This window comes from Tympanuchus pallidicinctus, unplaced genomic scaffold (assembly GCF_026119805.1).
Source record: "Tympanuchus pallidicinctus isolate F22 unplaced genomic scaffold, pur_lepc_1.0 scaffold19, whole genome shotgun sequence".
Classification (NCBI taxonomy): Eukaryota; Metazoa; Chordata; class Aves; order Galliformes; family Phasianidae; genus Tympanuchus; species Tympanuchus pallidicinctus.
Genome location: NW_026294710.1, coordinates 2,371,922 through 2,399,658, shown reverse-complemented (window position 1 = coordinate 2,399,658; position 27,737 = coordinate 2,371,922). Strand labels below are relative to the sequence as shown.

The following is a 27,737-nucleotide window of genomic DNA, read 5'->3' as shown; positions in this document are numbered from 1 at the left end:
AGATACAGAAGAAAGCAAATCTCTCCACCAGTAGCACGTTATTTCATTACACTAATCCACTGAAAATGCATTCTAATTTGGACATCTTCTGGGTAATAAAGGAGAAATGAAACTGGAGTATCTTCTACCCTAATAGTCCACATATGCACTTAACTACAGTTGGTAAATGAATGGGGTCACACAGGATTTACAGAGCAGTCTGATGACCATGGCTGTCACTGGCAGGGAGGGTGTATCACCAGCACGAGCCTGTTGCTTCAACTGCTTTATTTCTTGCAATGTCTCTCCTTTCAAAGAGATAAGTGAGAGTCAACCAGAGCCTGCATGTCGACTTTGAAGGAGACCAGGAAATAAGAGGATAATTTATTTCCGGAGGTATGTGCCATGTACAGAGCTACAAATGTCTCAGCTGATTACATGTATTGGGTCCCTGCTGCAGGACACTGCAGGGCTGGGCCCAGGTGGCCAGGCCCTTCTCCTCCAGCACCAGGCAGATGTGACATCAACCTCAGTTCCTGGGCCTCCATGTTTCCCCCCATCATGCAATAAAACACATGGGAACAACAGCCCTACTCAGGCATATGTTTCGTCCCACTTGAAAACATCCCCTCCACCAACTGCTTCAGCAATCCTGCTGAAGTCCAGAAGTTCATTCCTGCTGGCTTCAATGTGCTTCAGTTGCACTCTGACAGCTTCTTGTGCTACCCCTGTTATGGACATGAGCATAGCTGGTCTTGTTTTTTAATTTAAACCCCGGAAAAATCCCTTTGTTGAGAATGGAAGAGTAAGAGCTTGTTCTAATCACACTTTCATCAGGAAAAAGTTTGTTAATGTCAGGGTTGATTTTCAGTACGACACTTATTAACTGAGAGAAAGCCACAGTGACAGTGACATGGACCATCCCAAGTCTCGCTCATCGGCCTTCCTCTCTCTCTGTTCATGGTACCATCAAAAGATGCCAAGAAAGAATGCAAATGCCAAAGCCTCCATTTCATGTTCTCTAGCCCAGCTTGGCAATGAGGGATCAGGTGTGTTCTCCAAAATTTATTGTGGATTACAGGGCAGGGAGGAGCTCCTAGTGGGCATTGATGGATTCCAGCGATGTACGGCTTGGCACAGGCAATAAAGAATGGCAAGCATTCTTCATTTGTCTGCTTTGGCTCACAGGTATTTTTTAGAATACAGTTTCACTGCTGACATAGTATAAAAATACATAAATACACAACATTTATCCCAGCATAATAAAATGAAGTCTCATTTAAGCAAGCACTGGCTGTCAGACTAGTGTTAATCTTTTATAGTACTCATAAACTCTGGATTTTATAACTGATATGTTGACAAGCTCCTGTCTACGATAGCGAGTGTTACCACCACAAAGTGCTACAATCTGGAGCACTCTGCAACACCCTCTGTCAATCGTTAACTGCACAGCATCAGCCAGTTACTCTATTAACAAGGCAGCAAATACAAATACAAGGCAGCAAATTCAGCCAGGCTGAGAAGATCTCAGAACCGTAAGCAGAGACACTCTCCTGCAGTGCCACCCCACCTGCAGAGAACGTGAGCTGGATCTGCTCCTCAATGATCTCCAAGGCAATGAAGTCGTGCTTCTCGTTGAACCGCCCATTGTAGAGGAGGAGAGCGTTCCTCTCCCTGGTTGCGAACCTGGAATGAGGAAACAAGTGGTCAGGTCACAGCCAGAAATGCAAGCCTTCGGCTCGTTCTTCAGACAGAAAATTGTAAAATTAAATAAGCAGCAGCTTATTTAAGTTTTTGGTTTTTTCACATTGACAGAGGAGACTGCGATGGAAATTACAGAGACCTGCTGTGGATGGTGATCATAACAAAAGGCGAAATGATGCAGGCACGCAATTCAGAGTGAGTATCTGATGCTATCCACAGTAGCAGTTCCTGCACTTTGCAGAGCTGGAAAGGCAGAAAGCAGTTTGACATCAAAGGGGGGGACTGCTGCCTGCTCACTGTCCTTGTGCTGCATGCTACAAGGGGCGTCATAAACTGATCAAAAAGAACTGCTGGGGAAGCAAGGGCCAAAGAAAGATAAGAGGCATCTGAATAATGCCACACGGATCATCAAGGCTCATCAATCAACAGTAAAGCCAATCGGAGGAAGGAAAATAAACACTTCAACAATTCCACTAAATCAGTTCCAATGCGTGCATGTTTATTTTTCTTGTTTCCAATATGGGATATATCACACCTTTCCTGCCGCAAAACAGCCAAGTCCTCTTTTAGAAAAGCTGCTTTTTCACCAGCACAGAATGTTTTCTGAAAATTTCTGTGTGTTTTATGATTTTAAATCGAACCCTTTTAGCTTTGGGGATTTGCACACAGCTCTCATCTATTTACAAATGCAAACATTTATTAAGCTTCATTTTCACAAAGATTAATATTCCCTACAGAGAGGCAACCATGGGAATTTCTTGTGCTTCCAAATGGCTTCCAAATGATACTTGAAGTAAAATTATTCAAATCCAAAGAATGTCTTTAACCAAAGTTGACTGTCATAAGCAGAGGCCTGAATCTGAGCTATACGAGAATGTACATCTTTGTTCCATTAAAATAGAAAACACTATATTTAGAGGAAGAGAATGAATTGTTCTGATTCAAAGCACAGAAGTCAAACTTTTGAAATTTCCAACAAAACACAAATTCTAAAGAGTATCCATTATAATCAATCAAAATATTGTACTACCATTTGATTTCTAAATAGTGCTACATTCTTTGACATAGTACAAAACAATAGTAAAGGAAGTAAAAGTTGGACTAAATGAATTAAGACAATACCATTGAAATATTTCAATATTATCAAACATTAATTTAGCTTTTACTTTTTCCACTCAAGCATTTCATCCAAAGCAATAAAGCCCCTGTAAAACATTTTGTAGCATCTCATTTTTTGGTGGATGTCTGCTTCATCAAAACTTTTTCGATCAAATCTAACCAGGTTAGATATAAGGGCAAAGGAAACGAGAAGCGTCTGAGTGAGCTGACAGAATCTGTTTAACCAGCAACAACAGGAAACTTAGTTTTGCTTGAAAATATTTTTTTGGATATAGCTACAATACTTTACCATCATTTTAATTAAAAAAAAGCAAAGTATCTTTCTATTTTTTATGCCTGTTAACTCAGTGTGTGCTCAGTTCCACTCTTTTGCACTATCCCAAAGCACGTGCCGCATCATATCCTTAGCTCAGCACTGCTGCTTCTGAACTTGCCAAAATGTCACAGGGGAATAAAAACATTACGCTTTAATGGAAGAGATCTTTTTGAACTCAGGGCACAGGAAACAAAAGACAACTTTCTTAGAGAATTCTGAACACACGGTGAGAAAATATCTTCACTGATGGTATCTCTGGGAGAGAAGAAGGCGGAGTAGCAGCCTTTGGGAAGAGGCAAAGATGTATAGAGTTGGGGGCAGAAAGACACGCTTGGTCAGTACCCTGAATAACTGCACAAAGGAAACATATTTAGGGTTAACTTGCGCCCAAATTTTCCCACTTTTACCCTTTTCATTAGGAACACTGTGGCACCTATTCTGTTAGCAGCAGTACACACCATATGAAATCCACATGTCCTAAATCGGTTTTGCATTGGAGGTGTTCGCTCATCTGCTAAGCTCATAACAAACATACGACATTTTTCTTTTTTTCCCCCTCAAAAAATCCCATTTTACTTATGGATGTAGAGTACACAAGCACCCTGCTCTTTGTCAGGAGCAGGTCATGAGTCACTGAAGCCTGAAGGAAGCCGGACACCCAGTGATGTTAAGAATGCTCCCACATCATGAAATACGCCAAGGCAAATCCGCTGTCTAATCCAACCACTAATTCTTGCTTCTCCTCACATAACGTTTTCCACCTGTACTGAAGGATAATAAAAGCCAAAAAACCAGCAAGCGCAAAAAAAACCCAAAAAAACTTCAGTTACAAAAAGCTGAAAATATCACTGTCCTGGACAGCATGGAATGAAGCCCAGGATGACCTACACTTTTTACAGTCACACTGAGTGGACTGTACAATGTTTAGTTCAGGACTAAGTATGCCATCTCAACTGAAAGATGCCAAAGAAATCATGGGGCAAGCACTGCCATATGAAGGCAAGTTATTATTTTTTAATAACACCCATGCAGAGAATTTGAGTCATCTTAATGTGAAGGACCCTACACATCAAAGATCTCCTCCTGAAAGCCTGAAAAATGACACCATGTGGCTGTGGGGACACTCCAAGGGTACTGCAGGTAATTTATGCTGGCAGCCAGCCTAGGCCGCTCCTTTGTTTGCTCTTAGTGTGGATCTGACAAGGCCAACTGAGACTTTTGCTTCTCAGCTTTTCTGTGTATTTAGGTCTGATGCTCTAAACCAACCTTCTCAGGCACAACTCTTCCCTGCCGTGGCTTGCATGCAAACTGCATCCACACATCCAGATTTAACTGTAATTTCCAAGATTCCATAAAATTCTGAACCTGCCTATCCCCAGTCAGAAGTAAAACAGCAAGCATCTGCCAAGCACGACATGGGACACGTGCCTGATGACGTGACTTCTCAGTCCTGAGCATTTTCTCTAGACAGACACACAAAATGCTTCTGTTGTTGCATCTGTTGCTTTACAGACCAACAAACTTCTGACCTTGCCCACCAAGGTCTGAGCTGACACATTTTGCACTATTTACTCAAAGTCAACCATGAGGGACAACCAAAGGTCAACCCTGACCGTGGGAGAGCTGCAAAACTTGCACCCTCTCCAGAGGAAACATGAATTTCCATCTGAGGTTCTCACTCCATGGCAGACAAAGACATGGCTTGAGCAAGAAAGTCTTCTCTAGAAGTGTTCTTTTTTTTAACCTAGGCAGTCTTGAATCAGTGGAGAAGAGCCCTACTGTATATCAGTGGCTGTCACCATTGCTCTCCTCACCCCAGAGCTCCTCAATTGTCCCCACGGAAGAAGTGACAGACAGCCCAGGTGAAGTCTGTCCAACATGGATTTGTCACGGCAAATGGGACAGGGATGTGGCAGCCAGGATGGGACGAGAAGCAGAGCTGCTCTTGAAGGCAGCTTCATGAAGGAGGAGCAAGGTGAGAAGCTGTGACAATCAGGGCTGCTCCAGACATGAGTCTGGAAACCAGAACCCGAGGAGCACCAGCCTTTGTTCAGCTATGACTGACTGACCCACCATCCACTCTCATGCCTCTCTGGCCAAGGGCTGCTGAGATGCGGATGGAGTTTGTGGTTCGGCACCACCCCATTGCCTGGAAAGGCCTTTCTCCCCACACCATCTCCCCACAGAGCAAAACTCAGCCTATAAGAGCTCTAGAGCAAAGGAAGGTTAGCAAGCAGACCCTTGGCTTGGCATATTACTCTGTGATCCCCCTGAGCAGTGACATCAGTTGCTGTCCTCTCTCCAGATGCTGCTGTTCTGGTGGTCCCCTAAAAGCCTGTGAGGGCTGGGATGAGCCCTCTCAGCTGTGTGAAGCACTTCACCAAGAAAGAACTATGTATATCCAAATACTAATCTCCAAAGCAGAGGAGGTAAATAAACTGCTTGTCAAAAACACAAAGTTCCTAGCAAAGAAATTTTTAGTAAAAGTCTGTAGTAAAAGAGAAATGGTTAGAACCTCAACAGCACAGGACAGAAATTAAACGCTTTCAAACAATGTGATTTTGCCCCACTTGAAAGAGTCAGAGCCAGAAATCCCCCCCAGAGACCTCTACATATAGATAATTCAGCTAGTTACGATATTTAATAAACACACCTCAACCTTGAGGGGAGAAGCCAGACCTTGTGCTAGGAGCCATTGGGATGGGGACAGAACATGGACTTACATGAGGGAGACGGTGAAGTGGAAGCGCTGCCGCAGCCCCTTGAAGGTGATGAAGGACTGTGGGGGGAAGCTCCTGGTGGTCATCTCACAGTAGGGCCGCTCATATTCTCCTGGTGGGCACTCGCACTTGAATCCCCCAATCAGCAGATTGACGCAGGTCCCTCCATTCTTACACACGCCTGGGGCACAGCGGCCGGAGCGGGCGTTCACCTCGCAGTACTCTCCTGGAAAGGCAGAAGGAGACATCAGGGAAGGCAACACGCCACTCAAGCTGCAAAAGGCACCAGGAAAACCTGGGCTTCTGCAAGGGCTTCAGTACTTTTCAATCTCTGCACCCGATTCCATCAGCAAACAATGTACAATTCTGCAACTGCATGGGAGTAAGGATGCTGCTTTGTCTTTCCGTCTCTTAGGGTGGTTCAGAGTCTAATCCTATTTCAAATATTTGGCAATACTGGCCCCAGTTTTCAGATTCCTTAGTAGCTTTCACAACTGGTGATAAATATAAGGGTGACAGATAGATCTGTAAGGGGGGAGGTAGCATCACCATTTAAAATCTTGCATGCTCCCTGTCAACCAGAATATGTGTAATTTGCTCCAGCATTTCACTGTGGGTTGAAAATTGTGTCAACAGATAAGTGTTTGCACTTCAGCTCAAATGGAATTCGGCTTTGCAGCCCATGTCAGCAGCAGGGCACAGCAGAGCCTGTGACAATGCTTGCAAAGTATTTACAGAAAGAACGAGCAGGATGCTGATGACATATGGATTGCTTCCATATTTCCAGTGCATCCTGCCTGTGACAATCATTTTCTGGACCTGTCAGAAATGAGTACAGTAACTCTATGTAAAAGTTAAGGATTGCACGTGCTTGCTCAAGCTTTTTTCCAATCAAATGCTTCATCTGTAACCTATTCCAAAGTCTATATGAAGATTTATTGAATGCAGGTACTGAAGAATCAGGTGTCTTGCTGATTCGACACCATAATCTTTCCTACATTTGCTGAAAATGTGAAAGGTGACCATAGTTTAAAAAAACAAGTTACAATTTGTGGTTCAAAACTCGCAGAGGGCACCTGCTTTAAGAAGCCTGCTGTGACTGGGCAGTTGCTCAATTACTCATTGCACACAAAGCTGGCCCTCTATCTGAGTTAACTGGTTGACATTTATGTTTTGGCATGTGTTTTCCTAGAGTAACCCTGTGATGTTTTAATGTGTGTTCAGATCCTGCCCATAAAGCTATCTGCAGAAATTGGAGATGGAGTATATGCTTGAATGGAGTATATGCTCAGTAAAACTGTCCGATAACAAAACACAGAGCAAAAAGACACAACAGCCAGCTGAAGGAACACGTTTCCATCAGTTCAATATTTGCATGATGACTTGCTACAAGATTACACAATTACAGTAATTCAGGCACAGCTAAAATCGTGCAAACACATTCCTGGAGGAAAGTAAAAGCAGCAGGAACTGCGAGCAGTGACTCACAAAACAAAGGCAAATTCAAATGGAAAGCTGTGCCGCAGCAGCTGCTCCTCAGGCTCCCACACCAGCGCCAGCACGGAGCTGGGCAGGAGCTGCTCTGAGGGCATTGCCCCAAGCCAGCCCCACGGCTGCACCTCTGCTCTGTGCCACGCTGCGAGCTGCAGCACTCTGCACCTGGTTTGTATGTGGGATGCCCACCATTGCCGCGTTCTTCCTCACACTGCATCACCACGTGCTGTGATCACTCAGCAGAGGTAAATGCGTGCTGTCCAGGCGAGTTCAGCTCAGCACTGACCTCTCCTCCCCAGCACTGCTCCCATAACAGCCACCAGACAGCTGCCTCCTCACAAGTGCCCTGCTGGGCATCTCTTTGCAAACAGCATATGGGACTTCCCAGAGCGTGCACAAAGGGCACAATACAAGGCACAGGGGACCTGGACAAATATCGCTAGAACTGTAATGCTCACCACTAAATTAAAAAATACATCTTTCCCATCATCCCAGAGGGAGGGCAAGCCCAAACTTCTGAAGTAATAAACTTTATAGCCGAGGGTTCAACTTCAAGCCTGTGCTTAGAACTTTTCAGAATCATGACTGATGTTCTTGTACTCCCATTTTAACACTACGATGAAAAGCTGTGAAAACCACTCGATAAATATCTCTGTTTCCATTTATTAACTGTGAGTATCAGGTTAGACAAGATTATAAGAAGACACCTTCCTTAAAGCTTTAATGAGGAATTCAGCTAGATTTAAATGCTCTGTAATGTGCTTCTTCTGCAAGAAACTGTATATAACACCCAAGACAGAAACATCCCTCACTGCAACGAATGTGCCAAAAAAAACACACACACATCACATGCGCTTTGCAGATGCTACAGAAACCACTTCTTGACAATCCAAGGCATAAACAGAACCCAACTCCCCTTGATCCAGGAATTGCAAAATATCTTGCATAACAAAATCCTCTAAAAACTGAAAAAACACGAACTCTATATAACAATCAAGCACAGATCTGTCCCTTTGAAAAAGGTAGTAGGATATTTTGTGAATTAACTCTCCAACTCAGGGAGGAATCTAATCTTCAAGGCTTTCTGAAAACAGAATGATATATTTGGCAAAAGCAAATAATGTGCAGACTTGAACACACAAGGAGGAAAAGACAAGACACAAGCAAAAACGAGATATTCATCTCATTGTGGTGTGCTCAGGAAATGCCATGGCAATACAGAGCCATAAGACAAAGGTCTAAGCTGGAAGTTGCTGACGGCTCTGTATTAACTCTATGATGTAAGAAGAACTGATAGGCCACTTGTCTAGATACCTACTCCAGTAGGAAAACTATTTAAAAGAAAAGAAAGCTTACACTACAGTTCTATCGAATCATGTTTACTATTACTTTTCATTATGATGCTTAAAAAAGCAGTTAAAAAAAAAGAGCAGTTCAACTTTAAACATAATCCTTTGTCCTACATTCAGTCAACATACTATCATTGATGACCCAATTACCCAAATTATTCAGAATTCTCATTACTCTCTAATGTGAATGAGAACTGAATTTGAAGGATATTCTTTCATGGTGAATTTTCATTTTTTTTCTTCATATTTACTGAAATATACTAAAACAGCATTCCTGAAATCTCTACGATAACTCCAGGACATACATCACTACACTTCAGGCACAAGGGTCTACCAAGAAACTTGATCAATCCTTATTCACCAGTTTTCCAAAAACAAAACCAGTGCTCGCATTTATTTAGAAACACAACATTTATGGCATCAGTAAGCAGTCATCCATGCAAGTTTTCAAAGCGCTATGCTCAGGAGCACCCAACCTGAAACCCAACGCCGTGCTGTGCAGCCCTTCAGCTTGTCCCTGCCTGGGGTGGCCACAGCTCCATCCTACAGAGCTGTGCTGTGAGAAGCTGAGGCCTAAAAAGCATTCAAACTCTGAAGTGAATCCTGTGTGAACTGATGAGCAGTGCAGTGGGAAAACACAGCATGGAAAGGATGCTGAGTGGTTGCCAGCAAGGGGATATTGGGGTGTGGGTGCCAAGGCCCAGCACAGATGGCCACCAAACACAGCCTGTGGATGGTCTGTAATGCTGGAGGTGGCTCACGCTGCCACTCAGATGCTTTTTCTTCACATTATTTCTTCTGCTAACATAATTTCTCTTTTTTTTACGTTGCTGAAATTTAAAAACTACTTATACATCACAACTCAGTGAAACCCAAGTAGGAAATGTCAAGCTTAGCCCCCACAGCTGCTAAACCCCAAGCATGTGCTGTCAGATAACACGGGTTGTGTGTGCCTGTTATCTGCTGGGCAGCTTCTCGGGCTTTGAAAAACTGCCGGACCAAGCCAGAAAGAGGTTTACTGTTACAGAATAGCAGCTGATCTTATATTCTCCCCATTAATATTGATGACTATTAAAGCTACACATCCTGAGGCTTTTACACGGCCCTTTATGTAGTGTTTCCCAGCTATAAAGCCCTTGAGATCACAACGTGATAGCCGTGCTTTTGACACAGCTTCCTGTTCTAAGCCATACTGTCTTTCATATACTCCTTCACTTTCAGGATTCACTTTACAGAGATGTTAATCATAACATTTCCCATATGAATGTTACGTAAGTGAGGACAGCACACTATTAGTCATAATGTAACAAGAATATGCAAGGAAAAGATTAGCTAGAAAATGGTTTCATTTGGTCTTCCTTTGACGCGTTCCAAATCAAGTAAGAGAAGGCCTTTAATGATTGAGTGAATGAATAAACGGTGATAGAAAGTCGAAAGAAATAAAAGCTACTTTAACAACAAAAAAGTAATCTCATGAATGAAAATATGCTGTGAGCTGAACATTATGTACCCAAAAGCACACTGGCAGGCACCAATGAGTCTGCCTTCGCAGAAATTCGCCTGTGGTTTCGTTGGCGACTTGCTTGACCTTACAGTGGCAGACAATGTATAATATTGGAAACTCGCTGGAAACAACACCATGGCACTGGAACAAATACAGAGTTATTCTACAACTTAAGTTTACTGCAATGTGTTGCTGCAATATTCCTGTTTAAGGACTAGTACTCAAAACTTGGTACAATTCCCTGACTGTCTGAACAGAAATATATTGTATCTATAGCAGACCTGCACTGTTGCTCTTGTTTTTTTTCCTCCAGTTTCCCTAGACACATTAATTTTTCACTCACTGTCTGCAATTGTTTGACTTGAATTGATTCTTCTCTCCTTTCCTCCCTTCTGCCATTTGCTCCAGATACATATTAATCTTCTTCTCTCCATGCTTCTACTTGCTTCACCAGAATGGAAAGCTGACTTAACCAGCCAGTCTAAAATGACACACTTTAAAGTGGAAAGGAAAAACAAGAAACAGAGTAACTGAATATTTCAAGGAATCCCTGTTGACCCACTGCCCTAATAAAGAGCAAGCTACCATTAAAAAATTCTTGGTATTTTGCACACTATAGGAAAACCAATCCTCTTCTTAGTAAATAAAATGTTACTATCCCTAAACTACAATTAGCACTACAACAATCAATGCAATAAGTAATAAAAAGATTGGAAAAAAAAAAAATTAAAAAAAAAAAAGGAAAAACAGTCCTCACAAATATCTGTTTGAAATCTGGTTCTAAAATCTCCTTTGCAGTGGATGCACTGGGTGGTGGAGATGCAAGAGGATGGGAACTCCTGGAGGAGTGGCAGTGGAGTGGCAGAAGCCAGGTCCTTGGCTTCCCCTATCACCTGCTGAAAACATATGCAGCTTCCACCCCACAGTTCTTTTTTTGTCATATTCTGCAGGATTCCAATTTAAAGTCATGTTGCCCACACATGTAAGTAGTAGAACCTGCCTGGAAATCTTTACTAGGATGAGATAAATGGAGTGGGATTCAAAGTCCCGCTCCCTCCTCCCCCCCACTTTGAGGACAGTTTCACCATTTTTTAGACTGAGTTTGAGTCACCATCATCCTCTTTTCCCAAACTCATAGTACGTTCCTCCTGCTTCCATGCACTGGTATTCATATAATCCTGCAGTACTGCAGTAGGCTGATCTGCAGGGCTAACATGGCAAAACCTCACTCACTTCTCTATTGTAGGGTTAATGATCTTCTGATTAGGTCTCTCCTAATGGAGCTGACTGTAGGATGAATAGCACAGCAGGCACAAGGGAAGGAGGCAGGAATATGCACCCAGGAATAACAATGAAGGAATGGTCTTATAAAAGGTTTAACTGTTATGGAAATACTGCTGAAAGTAAATTTATACAGCTCATGGATGGGTGCAGTGGCTTATGCTTGACTTAGGTGAACTGAATCAACACCTGCTGCAGATACCCACCTCCCTCCACCAACTGTGCAGGCACATACTACAGGAAAATTGATTCCTGGCATGCCTGGAATGTAGGCACAAGTCAGGTAATAAAAATAAATATGGGACCTTGTCCATAAAGGGCAATTAATGACTACTGTGACTCTCTAGTGATGAGTCAATTCCCAGAATCAAATGGGAGAAATCAGCCTTAACTTAACAGTACAGCCCATTTACAAATGAAACATTACACAAACAAATAAACCTAGGAAAATACTCTGCTAGTTTGATGGCAGAAGTCAGAGAACAGTCACCCAAAGCAACCAAGCCATTCTGAATGAAGAAGGTGGATCAAACAGAAGTTAGAAGCCACCTGTGTACTGGTGACCACAATTCACAAGGGATGACTACATTCATGCATCATTTTACATAAAAAGACATAGAAGTGTTATTTCAAGAGCAGGGGTAAATTTGGGCTCCCTTATAGATCAATTTCCAAAGTCCTGCTGCCACTTCAAAGGCAGAAGCACTCATTAGATTTAATAATGACATTGACGTTCCTTGCTTCGGGAGATTCCTCCATGATAAAGCTACTAATGTTCAAATTAGGAAACATACTTCGGTATTTTCTTTTCTGTATTCAATTGGCTAGGGACTGACCTAGGAAAACTAAAATCAGCCCCAACCTTCTTACAGGGAGAAACAAGAGGTTAATGTCCAAGTTGGAGTCTCCCTCTCCCTCCTTGCTTTCTGCCCCCTGGGCTGTTTCTGCACTATAAAGGCAGATGCTGAGAAACAGGGCAAAGCAAATAAAATATGCATAAACCCACACAACCACACACAAAATATACACGTGTGTGCACCTATACACGCTGTTGAGGACCAAATCCCAGTAACAGCAATGGCATCTGTACTTAATTTACATAGGAAGTTGCTAACTGTTCCAGATGTAACAAGATGAATTTGCAAGCAAGTAAGCTGAATTTAAAGCACTGAACAAAATAACAACTACAGTAATCTCACAAACTGTGTATGTATGTATGTATATACATACATATGTATAGAGAGAGAGCTTGCCAGTAGCTCTCCAAGGTGACAGATAGAAAACAATCCTATAAAAATATACTCAAAATCACTGCCTTGGTTTAATTTCTCTTGTGGACATAAGCTCTAAAGCTCTGAGCGGGTGGGAAGGGACAGTGCAGCCATCAGCACTCTCCCAGCTGCACATAAATGTTCTCCTTCACCATCACTCTATTCTCCACAAGAACTCCCTATATATCAGATTTCCAAATATCATGGGACTGGGTTAAAGGTCATGAGATCTTTAATCATGAGATGTTCAAACCTACTGAACATAGGAGGCTTTCTGTTTTCTTATATTTATCTCTGGAGCTATGGGAGGCATCTGCTGGCTCCAAGGCATGTGAGAGCTCTTGGTGGTCAAATTCCAACATGAAACACACAAGTGAAAGTAGCTGCTCCAAGGCTTCTCCCAGTTCTCACTCTCTTCCCAATGACTACTCATTCCATTCTTTCCTCTGGGGACCTCGAGGGCAGCATCTGTACCCCAGCTGTCTCATGGCCCCAAGAGCTCATAGGAGGAGGACCATGATGGAAAACTCCCCTTGCCAAGTGGGCAAGAGAAAGGCCAGGACCCCATTCCATGTGCCAGTCATTCACTAAGTGGCACCAGGGCTAAACAAGCACTGTTGTTTAACAAAAGCAAAAGCAGGAGAAGCTCAGGACCCTGTATCTCTTGCTTTTTCAGGCCACACGCTGCTGACATAGTGCCCAGCCCCTCTCAAATCCAAAACCAGGCACACTCTCCTATGCAAAGCACCAGCCTAAGCAAAGATGTGCCTCTTTTCATCCCCTGGTCACAAAACAATGCAAAACAGAAGCACCCTGCAGGGATGGACGCATGGATGGATGATTTGGGATTTGGCGTTTTTGTGGTTTTGCATTTAAATGAGAAGGAATAATTGGGGAAAAAAAAGAAACAATGATAAGGAGGATTAGTGATATTTGGGGCACATCTGTTGAAGAAATGAATTAGTCTGTATTTCAGAAATGATGAGCATGTTCTCAAGATGCTATGTGCTCAATCTGAATAGTCACTGGACCTTGCCCCCATCCATGCAACTTCCATCAGTGTTGACAGAAACAAAGTACAAATCACAAATGAATCTTGGGATTTCACAGCTTATGGTTTAGTGTAAAAATAAAAAAAGTGCCAAAAAAGTCCCTCTGGGTTGTTGTGCAGAGCCAGGGTGCTAATAGCAAACTAATGTTGACCCATCTTCAAATGAGGTCCCAGCAAGACTCACCTGGCTTGAACATGGGCCAGCTGGGTCCATGGTGTTCCACTTCTCCCTGCCACGTGCTCCAGCAGCACCCTGACTTAATGCCACCCCAGGCTTCTGAGGAAAATCACTTTCCTGGATTGTTTTAGATGTGGTGGAAGAGAATGAGCAAAAAAAAAAACAAAACAAAAACCACATGTTCCATCAGTCTGACACAGCTACCTAAAATTTTTGCTTTGTGGGATTCTTATGGGTAATTTCTTCCTGGTTTACTCTCTGTGATTTCACAACTATCTCTAAGCTCTGTAGATAAACTGAACCATTTGTTTACATGTACAGGACCCTTACGAGGTGCCACCTCCCCCTTCATTTGACCTGGAAGTTACAGATTTAGAAACTTCTTTAGTTTTCATTCTCTAGTTTACATTTCTCACCTAGGACTGTACACAACACAAAATAATGCAAGAGAAAAAGGAAACAGAAATTCTCATTTATTGTTGAGTTCTGCAGCAGGAACATATGTTATACAGTGCACCATAATGCAAATTGCACTGATTTGGGCTAAGATACAGCGATGAAGCACTGCCTTCCAAAGGCTTTATCTCTGGATATATTTAGTAGTGGAAAAATATTATTATAGATGTTAAAGATAAAACACAAATTAGATAACATCACTGTGTTTGCAATTTGCATCATGTCTCACCTGGGATAGATCTCTTGGAACAGACTTTCCTAAAAACCTCCCCTTCCTGCTGCTCTCTTTTAAAACCAATGAGAAACCTGGAGGTGTAAGAACACGACACACCTCTGCATACTATAGATAATTCATTTACAGAGCAATATTTCCTACTCCACGTATTTTTTCAGAGAAATCATCTTCCTCTGCCTTTACCATAAAACACACCTGATGTCACCTTTTCCACTCCCTGTGCCATGCAGTTTGTCTCCAGCTGAGGAAAGGCACGTGAAGAGCATTGAAGGCTGGAAGCAGCAGCTGTGGCCCGCAGGACATGCTCCCTTGGGGACAGGTTTTGCAGCCTGGTCCTTATTTGCATCCCTGTGCACCTGCAGGCACTTCAGCATGGGAACCAACTGCCATGGCTGGTTCTCACATCCTTCCATGGGCAGTCATCATAAGAAAGAAAAAGGTCACTTGTGACATCATCACGTCCCTGTTCATATGATAAAATAGACTGCTTCTGAAAAGCTGCCACTTTCACTGGGCACTGAATGCCACCATCAGCACCACAAATCCTCCCAGATACCATTTCACTGGCCACCAGACTCCCATAGCGCTTAACAAAATATATTAAGCTGTTTACCTGACTGAGGAAAGAGAGCAAAGCCTGGTGGCTGTGCTGGGGTTGTCTGCAATAATGACTTTTATCAGAAGGAACTCAGAGCCAGAAAACCAGACGCGCTTTCAGGCCCAGCCCAACTTCCTGTACACTTCCAGCTTGTTTTCCTTAAACTGCTTTCCATAAAGGAGGACACCAAAGGGTTGCAATTCCCAATGCCCAAACTGTAAGAAAGCAGCTCCACATACCTCCATTACACGATGACTGGTGCAAGCTTGTTTTCAACTCAGATTTTCACAGGAAAACATCATCTCAGTAATCTAATACTATGGTAAAAATGATGGCATTGGGGAAACAGGCATGTCTCAAACAAACTCATGGTCTTTAACATCCTAGGTGGTCACAGACACTTCGATGGAAAGAACTATAATAGCCAATTAGTGAGAATACTTGAGGAGGAACCATAAAATATTAATAAAGCAGCTGAAAAACATGCTTAAAGTAAATAAAGTAAATCTATTATTGTAATTACATCTCAAGAGGGTAGCATTGCAGAGCTCTGTACTTTCAGTTTATATAAGAAATATTAGCTTAAAAGAAAGTTATACTAAGCACAATGCAACTGTCATTGCACTGCAGATCAGAGGTTTTCCTTCACAGAGCATATAAAATCAGCAAATGCAATCTGAAGCTCAACAAATTTCTCCTGCTATACATTTAAGGGAAATTTATGAGGAAAAAAAAAGAAGGTCCTTTATTGTCAAATTAAAAGGATCAGGGTTAGAAAGATACTCTCAAAAATAATTTCCACATTGATCAGTAAAACTGAAATGAAAGCAAAAGGTGACTTGACCAGGGAAGTCAACTTATTTTAATGAAAAAGACACCACAGTGTCACATCTTGCATCAAAAATCTTGAAATCAGTTTAGTTTTAAATGTATAGACCAGAAACTTAAAATACTTTAGACAAGCTGATACTGCATGCAGCCTGCTTCCACGGCTCATCATTAACTTCTCCTAAAGCAGCTAATTGGTTACCATTCAGCCTTTGCATAGAATAGTTTCATTCTGAAGTCACTTCCAAGGATTACTGAGTCCTGTTAGTTAATATGCTTTACCGTGTCATTTAGATTGTGTTTAATTGTTAATAAATGACACTCATCTTCATAATAAAGATTTTTACAATAAGCACGTCAGTGTGCTGACCTTTGAAGGCTAGTTGCCCTATCTACTAAAAATACATTTTAAAATATTATAGTGCAAGTGCAGTACAGTACCTCTTGCATGTTCTAGATAAACAGAATTTAGGAGACTGCCCAAAGGAAAGTTTCCTCATCTTGATTTTCAGAAGCAAACAGAAAATTGAGGCTAACGACTGCGGTGCGGCGGTGCGGGGCAGGGCGCAGTGCGGGTGCCCCAGGAGCAGCGCTGCCATGCGGGCAGTGAACCGTGATGCTCCAAACAAAAGAGCTTTTGCACCGACAATGAAGCTGCGGTTCCCACAACGCCCCGCACAACTGTACGGCAGGGCTGTAATTATCTTGATGTTCAAGGCCAAGTGCCTCAGTCTGGCGCTCAACTGTCGAAACCTTGGGTCATCATCGTAACACAAAGAACTGGCACACGAGAAGCTTCACTTCTTCCCTCCCTCGCAGGACATCACCCCGATGCGCCGGTCTCTGTGCCCAACAATCCTTCCTGCCGGCTCCGCGCTCACCTTCCTGTTGCTTAGTGACTGATGAAAAGTGAAATGGCTAACTCTGCAACTATGAATGGTTTTCCCAATTCAATCTTACTCTCTGTTGGCTTTCATTTCCCAGTTTTGTATTCCTAACCAGGAGAAAAGGAGGCTCATTACATCTTCCTTCAAAGTTAGTTTTCTTTCATTTTGTTCTCTGTTTTGGAAGATCTAAAATATTTAATTCCCACCTTTCTGGAGTTTTGTTTTTAGCCTTCATCTCAGCTAGGAGAATGATGAGGGGGTTTCCAGGGCCACAAGGCATGCTGGAAAAAATGTTACCTTGTGATGAGTTATCTTCCCCACGGATAACTCAGAAGTTTTTAGTTGCTGCTATTTGCTTCTTTTCCTCATTTCCCTACTGCTTTTTCCTTATCTGATTTGTTTTCAGTGAGAACGAACCCGTAAGGAAACTTATGGAAGGAACCATAAGGAAACTTATGTTGGTAATAAAACACTGGAAGAGCAGTCTATTTTGACATTCGGCAACTGTACATTCTGCTATACCAGGATGCATTTCTATGGTTTACACCCATTTTAAAACTTCATCCTAAAAATTATCACTAAAAGACTATGAGAAAAACTATATGTTAGACACAGTTCAACTACGATAGATTTTACACAGCACAGCTTTAAACTGCGTTCATGGAGAAGTTTGCAACAGTTTAATTCACTGCTATCTAAAGTAAGTTAATTAAACCTCACGAAATGTGCAAAATTTCTCTCAGATCCATGTTCTTCAGCACAACTGTTCACAATTATGGTGGTGTGTGGGAATTTAGCTTCGTCAGTAAGCAGAGGTTTTACAAATGCCTGTAAAATTACAATATTAAATAGCTCCACTTTGTGTAATTGCTTTCTACCTTCCACTTTTTTTAGTTACACCTATGAAGATAAGCAAACGCATTATAAAGGTTTTCAAAAAGTCTGGGAGAATTACAACGCCCATTTAGGTGTGGTAACAGAAATTCCATCAGTACAAAATCAGGAGTGCAAGTCAAATGCAAGTAAGAGCCTAAAAAGTGCTGAAAAACCTAACTGTGCGTTAGGTTAAATAAAAGAGAGTTTTCATGTATGCTCGAAGAAAAAAATCCAAATTTATTCTGGTCCATTATTAACTGGAAGGGCTACAAGTAACAGAAGTGCTGAATCCACATCTCCCTTACATTAAGAAAACAAACTGATAAAGTCATATTCATGTGACACATTCTTGCCAAGAGCAGGGAAAGAGGCCGGACGCCAGGGCCAAGTAGGCACCAATGCTAGGTCAGTAGCCTACCATACTCAGGGCACCATGAATGTGTGATTATAAAGCTATCTTTCCTCAGATTGTAATGAAACATACACCAGTGGCATTAATAAGTAGGTGCGAAAATGTCACGGTGTGCACGGAATCATCCTCAAATAGGTTATTTCCTAAATTCTTCAGACACAGAATTTTAGCTATGTGACACTTGATATCGTCAATAATGGGAAAGGAAATGTAAAATCATGAGCAATAAACTCTGTAGGTGACTGGCAAGGGGAGCGGGTAAATGAAGAGAAGGTCAGCCAACTACCCAAGCGTCTCCAAAAAACAGCAAAACAGTGCAAGAGAAAACCGACAGGTTAAACTATAATAACTCAGCAGGGTCTTCTAGAACCCACCAGTTTGGAAGGACTAAACTTACAACTACAGAGGACATGTATGGCCCAGGTAACTTCTGAAGGCAGGGCTGAATGGATCGGTGGGATGTGCTGCTTTCTTGCACCCACTATAAAAACACCTGCTAAGACCAGGAGCCTTATCAGAACATCATAAAAAAGAACAAACAATGCATCAAGTCCATAGCTAGGTTTCCAAATGACAGCAAAGGGCTTCGATCAAATGTAAGCATTTCCACAGGTGAGGAGGAGAAGCTGTGAGGCTCCAGAAGAGACCCCATTAGGGCCAAATCCCTCCCATGCTGCCACTGGGATATGGGCAAGGGAAGGTTATGCACAGCCAGGGAACCTTGCAAGCCTCAAACAGTAGCTAGTTTAAACACATCAGGGTGAGGTGATAAAACTATTTTTCAGGCTTCAGGAGAAGGCACAGCAGATTGATATTAAGGCTTCAGGCCATTTATACAGTTCGAGAACTCTCAACAAATACACCGCAGTAATCCAATTAGAAAAGGCTTCTTGCGTTCTAACAAGTGAGCACAGGTGGAAGATTAGTTGAGGGAAATATCTGTCAGAGAAAATCCACTGACAGAAGTGGGGACCTCTTCTAGGACTGAAGAAGCAATCCGATAGAAGATCCAGACTTCCAGTGTTCATTTCCCATGACTCAGGAACATCGACACAGTAGACAGAAATGTGAAAAATTTTTGAAATTTCTGTTTTTGACTCAATTATATAAAATTTTTACTTTACTCTGTTTTCACTATTTCAGCTATCAGTAGTTATGCATTACCTAGGCCACGGCTGAGCACCACTCAGGTGCAGCCCAGCCATATGGCCCCATCCCTGCAAGCCCCAACAGCATGGCTGCAGAAACATGGAAGGACCCATTCTAACATGCAGGGACACAAAAGAATCTCTGAGTTAAACACAGTGGGTGACTGTGTGAGTGTGTGCCAGGGAAGAAATCTTTCACAGGAACCCCCTCCAGGATTCCAGCCATCAGCACCAGGAGCTGCCTATGCTGCTCTGGATTTTGCCACTGATTGTTTACATAACCTAGAAGATGCTGCACTTCCTTCCATCCCTTTGGTGAGGAGGGACAGTACCATTCTTTCTCAAAGGGGTGTCTTAGAGGCTTCCTCTGTCAGCAATAGACTTGCAGAGCCCATAGAAATCCATAGATGAGAAGAGTTTTGTACAGGTATGGCTTGTAATGAACTGAAGTCATAGTTTTTTTGACATGTATACCCAACAGTAAGAATTCTGCCTGCATCTTAATCATCATCTTAATACATCTTAATCTGAATATCTCAAACCAATACTCATTTTCAGGAAATCATGATGCAAAATGCACATCACACTGGAAAAAGATTACGAGAAGTAACTCTCACAATAGACTGCTGTGTTCTTCAAATGCAGCATGCACTGTGTAATACCCAATGGAAGACTTATTGTCCATGGCTAATTGCAAAGAATAGGTTGTATAAGTTCCTCATATGTTTAGATATTAAGTCAGCTCGTGAGACAACATCTGGGATTCACTGCTCTTCTGTATGGGCAAATGCAATGGTCATCTGGGGAAACTTCAAAGCACTGTAATAAGATTTATGAGATGCAATGTATCAGAGTATACAGCTGAGTTGTAAGGATCGTAACAAGAGGAAAAGACAGGCTTCTCCAGCTTTTGCACCAGTTCTGCTCTGAAAAAATGTTTGGAGGAGCTAAGCTCTGCTTCTGGAGTATCCCCAGCACCACTTCCAGGGTCCCTGTCAGATGGCTGAGCACTGTGAGCTTGGGGTTTGAAAGGGATGAGGGAATAGGAGATGAGAGAAGCTGCTTCAAATCCAGCTGCTACCAAATGTAGGGGTGCTGTGTCTGCATCAATTGAAATGCCTGCCTATTCAACAGAGGTAAAGAGGGCGTTCCTTACACAGATTTCACACAGATGAGACAGAGGAAGTTGAATAAATCACAGGAGAGCCATGCAGAGAACAAAACTAAAGAGTAATAATCTTAAGGAATGTCTGCATACATTCATTCATCATCAGGTGTGAAAAAGTTACCTCAGTTGCAGTGACAGTTGAACAGAAATAGAAGTAAAAGGGTTTTGCAATTATAAAAACCCAGTCTCCCTACAACCGTGCAAACAAAAGGATGGCATAGCAGTGCTGGAAACCAAGAAAAAAATTATAGACCTAGGCTTTCCTACTCTACTGCTATTCAGGTACTGCTAGAAAGCCAGGTATTCTCCCCTGAAGCATCAAGAAACAGTGACTGCTTTTAGGAGGTTGACAGCACTCTTCCTCAACTTCTCCTGCATCCTAAATCAGAACAAAAAATTCCACAATACTTTTCACAAATGGGGAAAAATACAGACTTTAAACTCTGAAAATGGTAGGAATCACCCAGTGCCCTAAAAAGTGTAATTGCATTTGAACTCTTGAAAATTAATAAACTATTTTTAAAGAATTAGAACTTGCCACTGTTTTCAAATATTTACTAAGCAAATGCACCCGAAGACAGTATCACAGCCCTGAAAACCACAACTAAGGGACACTGTTTAGTTAGCACCAGTACAAAGTACTTCAGTAACTTCACTGCCATAACATTTGAATTAGGTACCACAGAGAGACAATCCATAAAGCTCTCCCATACTGTGGACAACATCCCTACATTTAAGAAGAGTGTTTGGGAAGAACAAAATTCACTGCTTGCTGTTTTGTGCTCAAGACAAAGGTCTGACAGTGCTGGCGATGCCCCACAGCCTGGCGATGATAAGCTTTGTTCAGTTTTGCCATGGCAAAACCGTGGCCTAAGAGTTAAAGATGTCTAAATGTCTCATATTGAGATATGCTGTACAAGATTCTGCTGTTACACACCTACAGGTGCAGGGCTTGAGTGGAACTGCAGAAGTGTAACCAAGAATGGAATTTCAGACACTCTCACCCAAGATAAAATGCTCATTACAGCTACCCTGGCTGCCAGATTTCTGTACTTGAAAGCTGAAATTCTTCCCGATAAATCTCTCTGGCCTGAAAAATGAGAATCTAGTATCAGTCCAAGCAGTGAAACTACTATCTAAAGGATGGATATAAGTTAAGATACCAAAGAAGCAGATCTTCACATTTTCTTTTATTGCTAGATGTTGTTTGAAAGAGCCAAGCACCGAGAGCTTACCAAACAACATGAATAGAGCATTTTGGTACCACCCTGCGAAAACAGCTATAATTACATTCTCATGGCACACAGTGAGAATTCACAGAGGTGAAGTTAGATGGCAAGATTTCATATGTCAATATGGTATCACAAAAATATATTAGGACTAAAAAAGCATAGAAGTTCTCTAATTGCTGTATTTGATTACTGGAAGATTTATGACCACTTAAGATTTCTCCCCTCTCTGAAGTGAAATCCAAGGAGAGATGCTGAGGATATGGGAAATTCTCTTGCAACGTTTTTTTTCCCTTGCAATTGCTCCGTGCTACAGGAGACGTAGCTAAGGAGGTTAAGGAGAACTGTGGGAACATTAAATCTCTTCGTTATCTCAGGATATATTTTTTTTTTCTCCCTTTGAAGTGTTTTTGGTCTGTGAAAATTTGATTTTTTTGTGGGGGAGTGAGATCACAGAGAAGAATGCTGGGGCTGCTGCTGAGCAGAAGGACTGCTGGCTGCCGAGGAACTGCAGCAATTGCAACCAACTGATAGGATAAGTCCCATTGGAGGCACCAAGACGTGGCTGGATGTACAGCTCAGCAGGGAACTGCCATAGCAACCATGCCATGTGTGAATCGCATTAATACTCCATCCTTCAGAAGTTCACCCCTGAGCAGTGCAGACATTGCTCTGCCTAAGCACAATTCCCCTGTAGTGGGTTCAACTTCTTCTGCAGCACTCAGAGATACACAAAACGTAGCCAGAAAAACTGAGCAGGCTTTCCCCAGTGTTTGACTTCATTACATGTGTTTGTTTAGCATAAATGATGTCCTTTAACCCTTTAGTCAGGCACAGAGCTCCCTGCCATCAATAGCAGCATTGTTAGTGCACACTGTCCACTTCTGTGCATGGGTCAGTACACAAATAACAGAACTTAAAGAGGTCGCTATTCTGAAAAACACGACTGGAAATGTATGTCCTTGTCCACTCACCTCCTCGCATCGCAGGAAGTGAAGCTAATTTCAACTCACCAAAAACTAGCCAGTATTCAGGTTTCAAAAATACCTTATGAGAGCTCAGCTTACCTTCGTGCAAGTAACAGAAGACTCCTGAAGACAGAGGAACTTTCATCGTGTATAAATGACTAACAATTACATCAAAACAAATGGAGGGCTTCAAAGCAGGGTGGAAAAATGGGAGGAAATTCCATCTGATTACGTTAGGACATAATTATCTGCTACAGGAAATAAATGCTGTGTTTTTAACAGGTGACCAGTCTGATAGATTTAGTACAGGCTTATGATTGTGTAGTGATTTATCATCAACTTGCAGTATATCTTACTAAGGAGATGATAGATCTTAGTATTTTCTTGTAATTATTTTTCTACATAGCTCTTAATTGGGAAAATGAAACATGAGAGTCCCCAGAGCAGGCTGCATTTCATTGACTGTTACCATTAATATTTCATCCTCTACAGTTATCCCAAAGATTCGTAAGTACCTCATACCAGTACATTACTACACTGAGTTAATCCCATGGTAATACTTCGTAACGCCAGCATCTCCCAGCTTTGCACTTCTCTGTCCATGCCATCAGCCAAATTCTACTCTGCTATTCCCATTTAGTGCATTACGAGAACCAATTCACATTGCTGTTCTTGAATCAAACCTATGTTGTTTAAATATTAAACAGATATCGAATCTGCATTGTTGCAAAGAAGGAATATTGTTGCAAAGAAGAAAATGCAGTATTCTGATTACTAGATCATGGTCTAGTATTTAAAGAAGGAATAAAAATTGTAGGTAAAATGACACAGTTCTTAAAGGAGATTGGGATAAGATGCAGTAATGGATCAAGTACTTTGTAAAATATTTTTGGTACTACGTTGCTTGTAGATAACATTTTTGACCTCTCATTGCTGGATTGAGAGATAAGCAACTAATGACCACCACATGTGGGTAAGTGTGTCAGCTCTGATGGAAAAAATGTTGTCATAAACACTGAGCCTAAAAGCACTCATGTTGCACAAACCAGCCACAGAGCAGATACTGAATTTTTTTTTTTCAGCAATAAAACCGATATTCAATATTTGTATCAATTTACAGGATAAGGGATTCCAGGGCCCTCTTGAGCAGGGATGGGTTATTTCCCTTTCCCCTGGCTGACCTGCCGGTGACTGAAATCCAAATTGTTGTTTCAAACAATGAAGTGTTTCATTGAATCGTGGTTACTTCTGGGCCCTAAAGATGGTGTGGGCGCAGGCAGAGCTCACTCCTTGACTTCTGATCCCTCCAGCATCGTGGCAGTAGGACAGTTATCTTTGAACTCAACAAACATGCACTGAAAGTGCAGTTAAAGTTAAATCTTCTTTTGTGTATGAATAATATGGTGTTTCTCTTCTAAATATGCACTGTGGCTGTTATGACTGCAGTATTAATTTTTAAATACATTCATTAATTATTAATATAAAATTTTCCTCTTTCCTTTTTAAGTATATTTAATCTTTCTGTTCTCAAGATTTCCAGGAAAAGACCCTCAAAATCTGATACAGGAACCTATGTCGTTTCAACCTTCCAAGACATTCACTCGTGAATGAATTAAGTCTATTTATATGCATATCTTTGTTTAATGAAACTTCTACTTCTAACCATTCCTATTAATACTATAATAATTTCATTTAACATATTTATGTAATAATTGGTCACAAAACCTATTTAGTGGTGTCCAATGTTTCACATATCAAGCATCATCTCCATGCATAGAAAAAGGGCTTTATAATGCATTTCACTGTGTAAGAGACACAAAAGCAGCCTTTAAGAAAAGCCCTCTTCAGTGAAGACCAGATATCCCAGCCATCACAACCTGATTCAAAGTTTCACTAGTCAAGCAAAAGGCCTGTCCCCTACCCAGGGGAAGGAAGGTGGCTACCTTGAGCCCCTCTGATATCAGGGAGCACCTCCTCCACACCATGTGCTGCCCAGTTCCCATGCTGCTGCTGTGTCCCTGCTCACTGACTGCTGGCTCCTTTCACCATTGCATTTTTAATGACAGCCCTGAGCCAACAGCCATGTAAACTGAAGGAAAACCCTTCTACCTAGAGGGCTGCATCCAGCTCAGTAGGCATTCACATCATGCAAATTATTTTATATGGAGGCTTAAATAATTGATATTTTCAATTTTTTTTTTAATTTCAGAAGTGAGAAGCAGTTCTGGGAGCAGTCCCCTCTGCCATATCTCTCATTTGTGGGGGTCACAACAGACACAGCTGAGCCATTAGCAGCAATTGCAGGCAAGCAGCATGTCATTGCAGAATGTGCACATGCCTTTGCAATTTCAAACACTAAAATAATCCCACCGACTTTCCAGAAGCACCAGAAAACATTCAGCTAATGTTCTTCCATAACATCTCAGAAATAGTTGAGAAGCAGTACTTTGATCTTTATTAGCTGTCAAGACCATGATGAGGCAAAGTACATTCCTCAACAGGCCACTGGACCCAAGCTGGGAAGAAGCATTTATACGGATATTTACAAACTGAAGCTGACTCACAGCTTTTCCCATAAATGTGTATTGCTGCGGTTTCTGGGCACCACGAGGTATCCTTTGTCCCTAGCCTGTCCTGGGGCCTAGTGACCTCACTGAGGCTGCACACTCCCTCCATGCCCTGGTGGGCACTGCTGAGGGGGCAGGAAGGAGTCACCATGAGAAACCATGGACCAGGGGGTGTGGCCCACCTTGTTCCTTCCAGGTATTTAGGTTACATGCATTTGTATGTCTTGTTCTGAGTATAAATTTCAGTATCTATAGAGAGGCTATAGGAAAGAAGGGGAGAGACTCTTGAGAAGGGTCTGTTGTGAGAGGACAAAGGGGAAACGGTTACAAACTAAAAGAGGAGAGATTTAGATTGGGTGTAAGGAAGAAGTTTTTTGCAATAAAGGTAGCGAAGCAGTAGAACACGTTTCCCAGGGAGATGGTGGATGCCCCATCTCTGGAAACACTGAAGATTAGAATGGACAGGGCTCTGAGCAACCTGCTCCAGCTGTAGGTGTCCCTATTCATTGCAGGAGAGTTGGACTGGATGACCTTCAAAGGTCCTTTCCAACTCAAGCGATTCTATGAACTTCGCACATGGGAATCATTTCAGCAGCTGCTGGTCCGCCCGCCCTGACTTGGAGCAGTGCATGGCTCCTGTCACCACGTGACTTGGAGATGCACACTTCACCCAAAGTGACAGGTGACACAAGCCTTCCCTCTACCAGAAAGCTCTGTCAGGAGTTTTTCTCCCTTTGACTAAGAATGTCAGCAATTTCAGATTGATATAGAGCCGGCCTGCTTGATGTTCCAACCTATAAATCATGGGTCAAAGATAAGATAAACACATACCAGTGTAGTCCTCGTAGCACTCGCAAGTGTAGCCCCCTTCTCGGCTGCGGCACAGCCCATTGCTGCCGCATGGGTTGGAGTAGCACAGGTCGATCTCGGTCTCGCAGTAATCGCCGGTGAAGCCAGGTGGGCAGCGGCACCGCAGGCCATTGATGGGGTGGATGGGGCGGAACAGGACAGTGTTGGAGCTGATGAATGGGGCCGAGCTGTCAAACTTGAGGACGGAGACACACTTCATGTAGTTCTCACAGGGCTCGCGCAAGCAGATGTTGTCATCGAAAGGCAGCACCCTCTGCGTGGAGATCATGGTCAGCAGCGTCCTATTGAGGTAGATCTGCTCCTGCAGGTCCTCAGAGGGGAAGAACTTGTTGCGAATGCCACCGGGGAGCAGAGCTGAGAACGTCACGTTCAGGATATTGGAGCTGACATCTGTGTCATTTTGGATGTTGAAAACGAAGATGCCGTCCTTGGTGGTGGAGAGCACTGTTGCCACCCCCTCGACAAACAGGGAGAGAAGAGGAGAAAGGAACCTCTCCTGGGACATGTTCTCCAGCCGCACCGTGATGCTGTTGGTGAGCATGTCGTCTGTGATGATGGTGACGCGCAGGGTGCAAACAGCCGTAACGCTGTGGACGCCGTCTGAAGGGAAAAGAGAAATGTGACAGACATCAGGGACCAGGTTTCAGTTTATGGACAGGGGTGTTCCTGCAGCCCTCGAGAAATTAAACAGGCCTGTTGAGGACGCCGGGATGCGAGAGGGAAATGCATCCACCTCCTGCAGTGAAAGCCAATGCCTTTAGTAAGGAAAATAAAATGAAATCGCTTAAGGATGGCAAATCAAAGATCTGAAAGAACTCAGTACATACAGAGAATTTGCCAGGCAAAAAACAGCAAGAGCCAGTGAGCAGACAGCTCAACAGCCCTGCGATGGCCAGGTGGACTCTCAGTAGCCACTAACAGGAACTTACATACAAATTACAGCTAGTCTATAAGCATTGCTGGGGACCTGTTGATTTTCACAGCACAACACTAAAATTATCGTCTCCAAGAGCTGCCTTGGACTTAAGGAGCAAGAACTAGGCATAGATGGGGAACTGTTACCTGAGCTTTAGATAAAAGTCATCTAAGAAAACCTTCAAGTTTAAATATCTGAATTCATACCTTTTTTAGAAAACTAGGAAATATAGGAAAAATAGGAAATCAGAAAAAGTCAGTAATAAAAAGCATTCTATTTTTCCTTCTTTTAAAGCATTTCTGACACTGCTGTGGATGTTTTACAATAAATCAAGAAATACGTGCCTAGTACTAACAGCTGACACTGACTGAGAGATGCCACTGTAAAATTTCAGTACACTCCTACACTCCTAGGCTTACAGCAATGCTACAAATGTACAAAACACTGAGCATTCTTTCATTACTAAACATAATTATTAATGGCAGAATTAATCCAAATTCAATGTGAGCACGCAATTGGAAATTGCACCATCACCAAAATCAAACCACTTAGGTTTCCTGCTAACATTAAAGACTCACTAAGAAAATACAGCTAGTATTACAGAGAAAACAGC

At 42.4% G+C, this 27,737-nt stretch overlaps 1 protein-coding gene and 1 long non-coding RNA gene across 2 annotated transcripts in view; one reads left to right on the top strand and one right to left on the bottom strand.

Annotated features, from left to right (window-relative positions):
* CELSR1 (cadherin EGF LAG seven-pass G-type receptor 1) overlaps nucleotides 1-27,737 on the bottom strand; it is a 158,517-nt gene that overhangs the window by 67,935 nt on the left and 62,845 nt on the right. Inside the window, exons 2-4 of the mRNA XM_052681133.1 lie at nucleotides 26,170-26,808; nucleotides 5,842-6,064; nucleotides 1,550-1,665 (exon numbers count right to left, since the gene is read on the bottom strand). Of these exons, the coding sequence (XP_052537093.1) occupies nucleotides 1,550-1,665; nucleotides 5,842-6,064; nucleotides 26,170-26,808 (978 nt within the window). The remainder of the gene's footprint in view (nucleotides 1-1,549; nucleotides 1,666-5,841; nucleotides 6,065-26,169; nucleotides 26,809-27,737) is intronic.
* Nucleotides 1,792-2,164, top strand: LOC128079703 (uncharacterized). The gene is made up of 2 exons (XR_008206290.1): nucleotides 1,792-1,878; nucleotides 2,005-2,164. It is a non-coding gene; the product is annotated as an uncharacterized LOC128079703 (long non-coding RNA).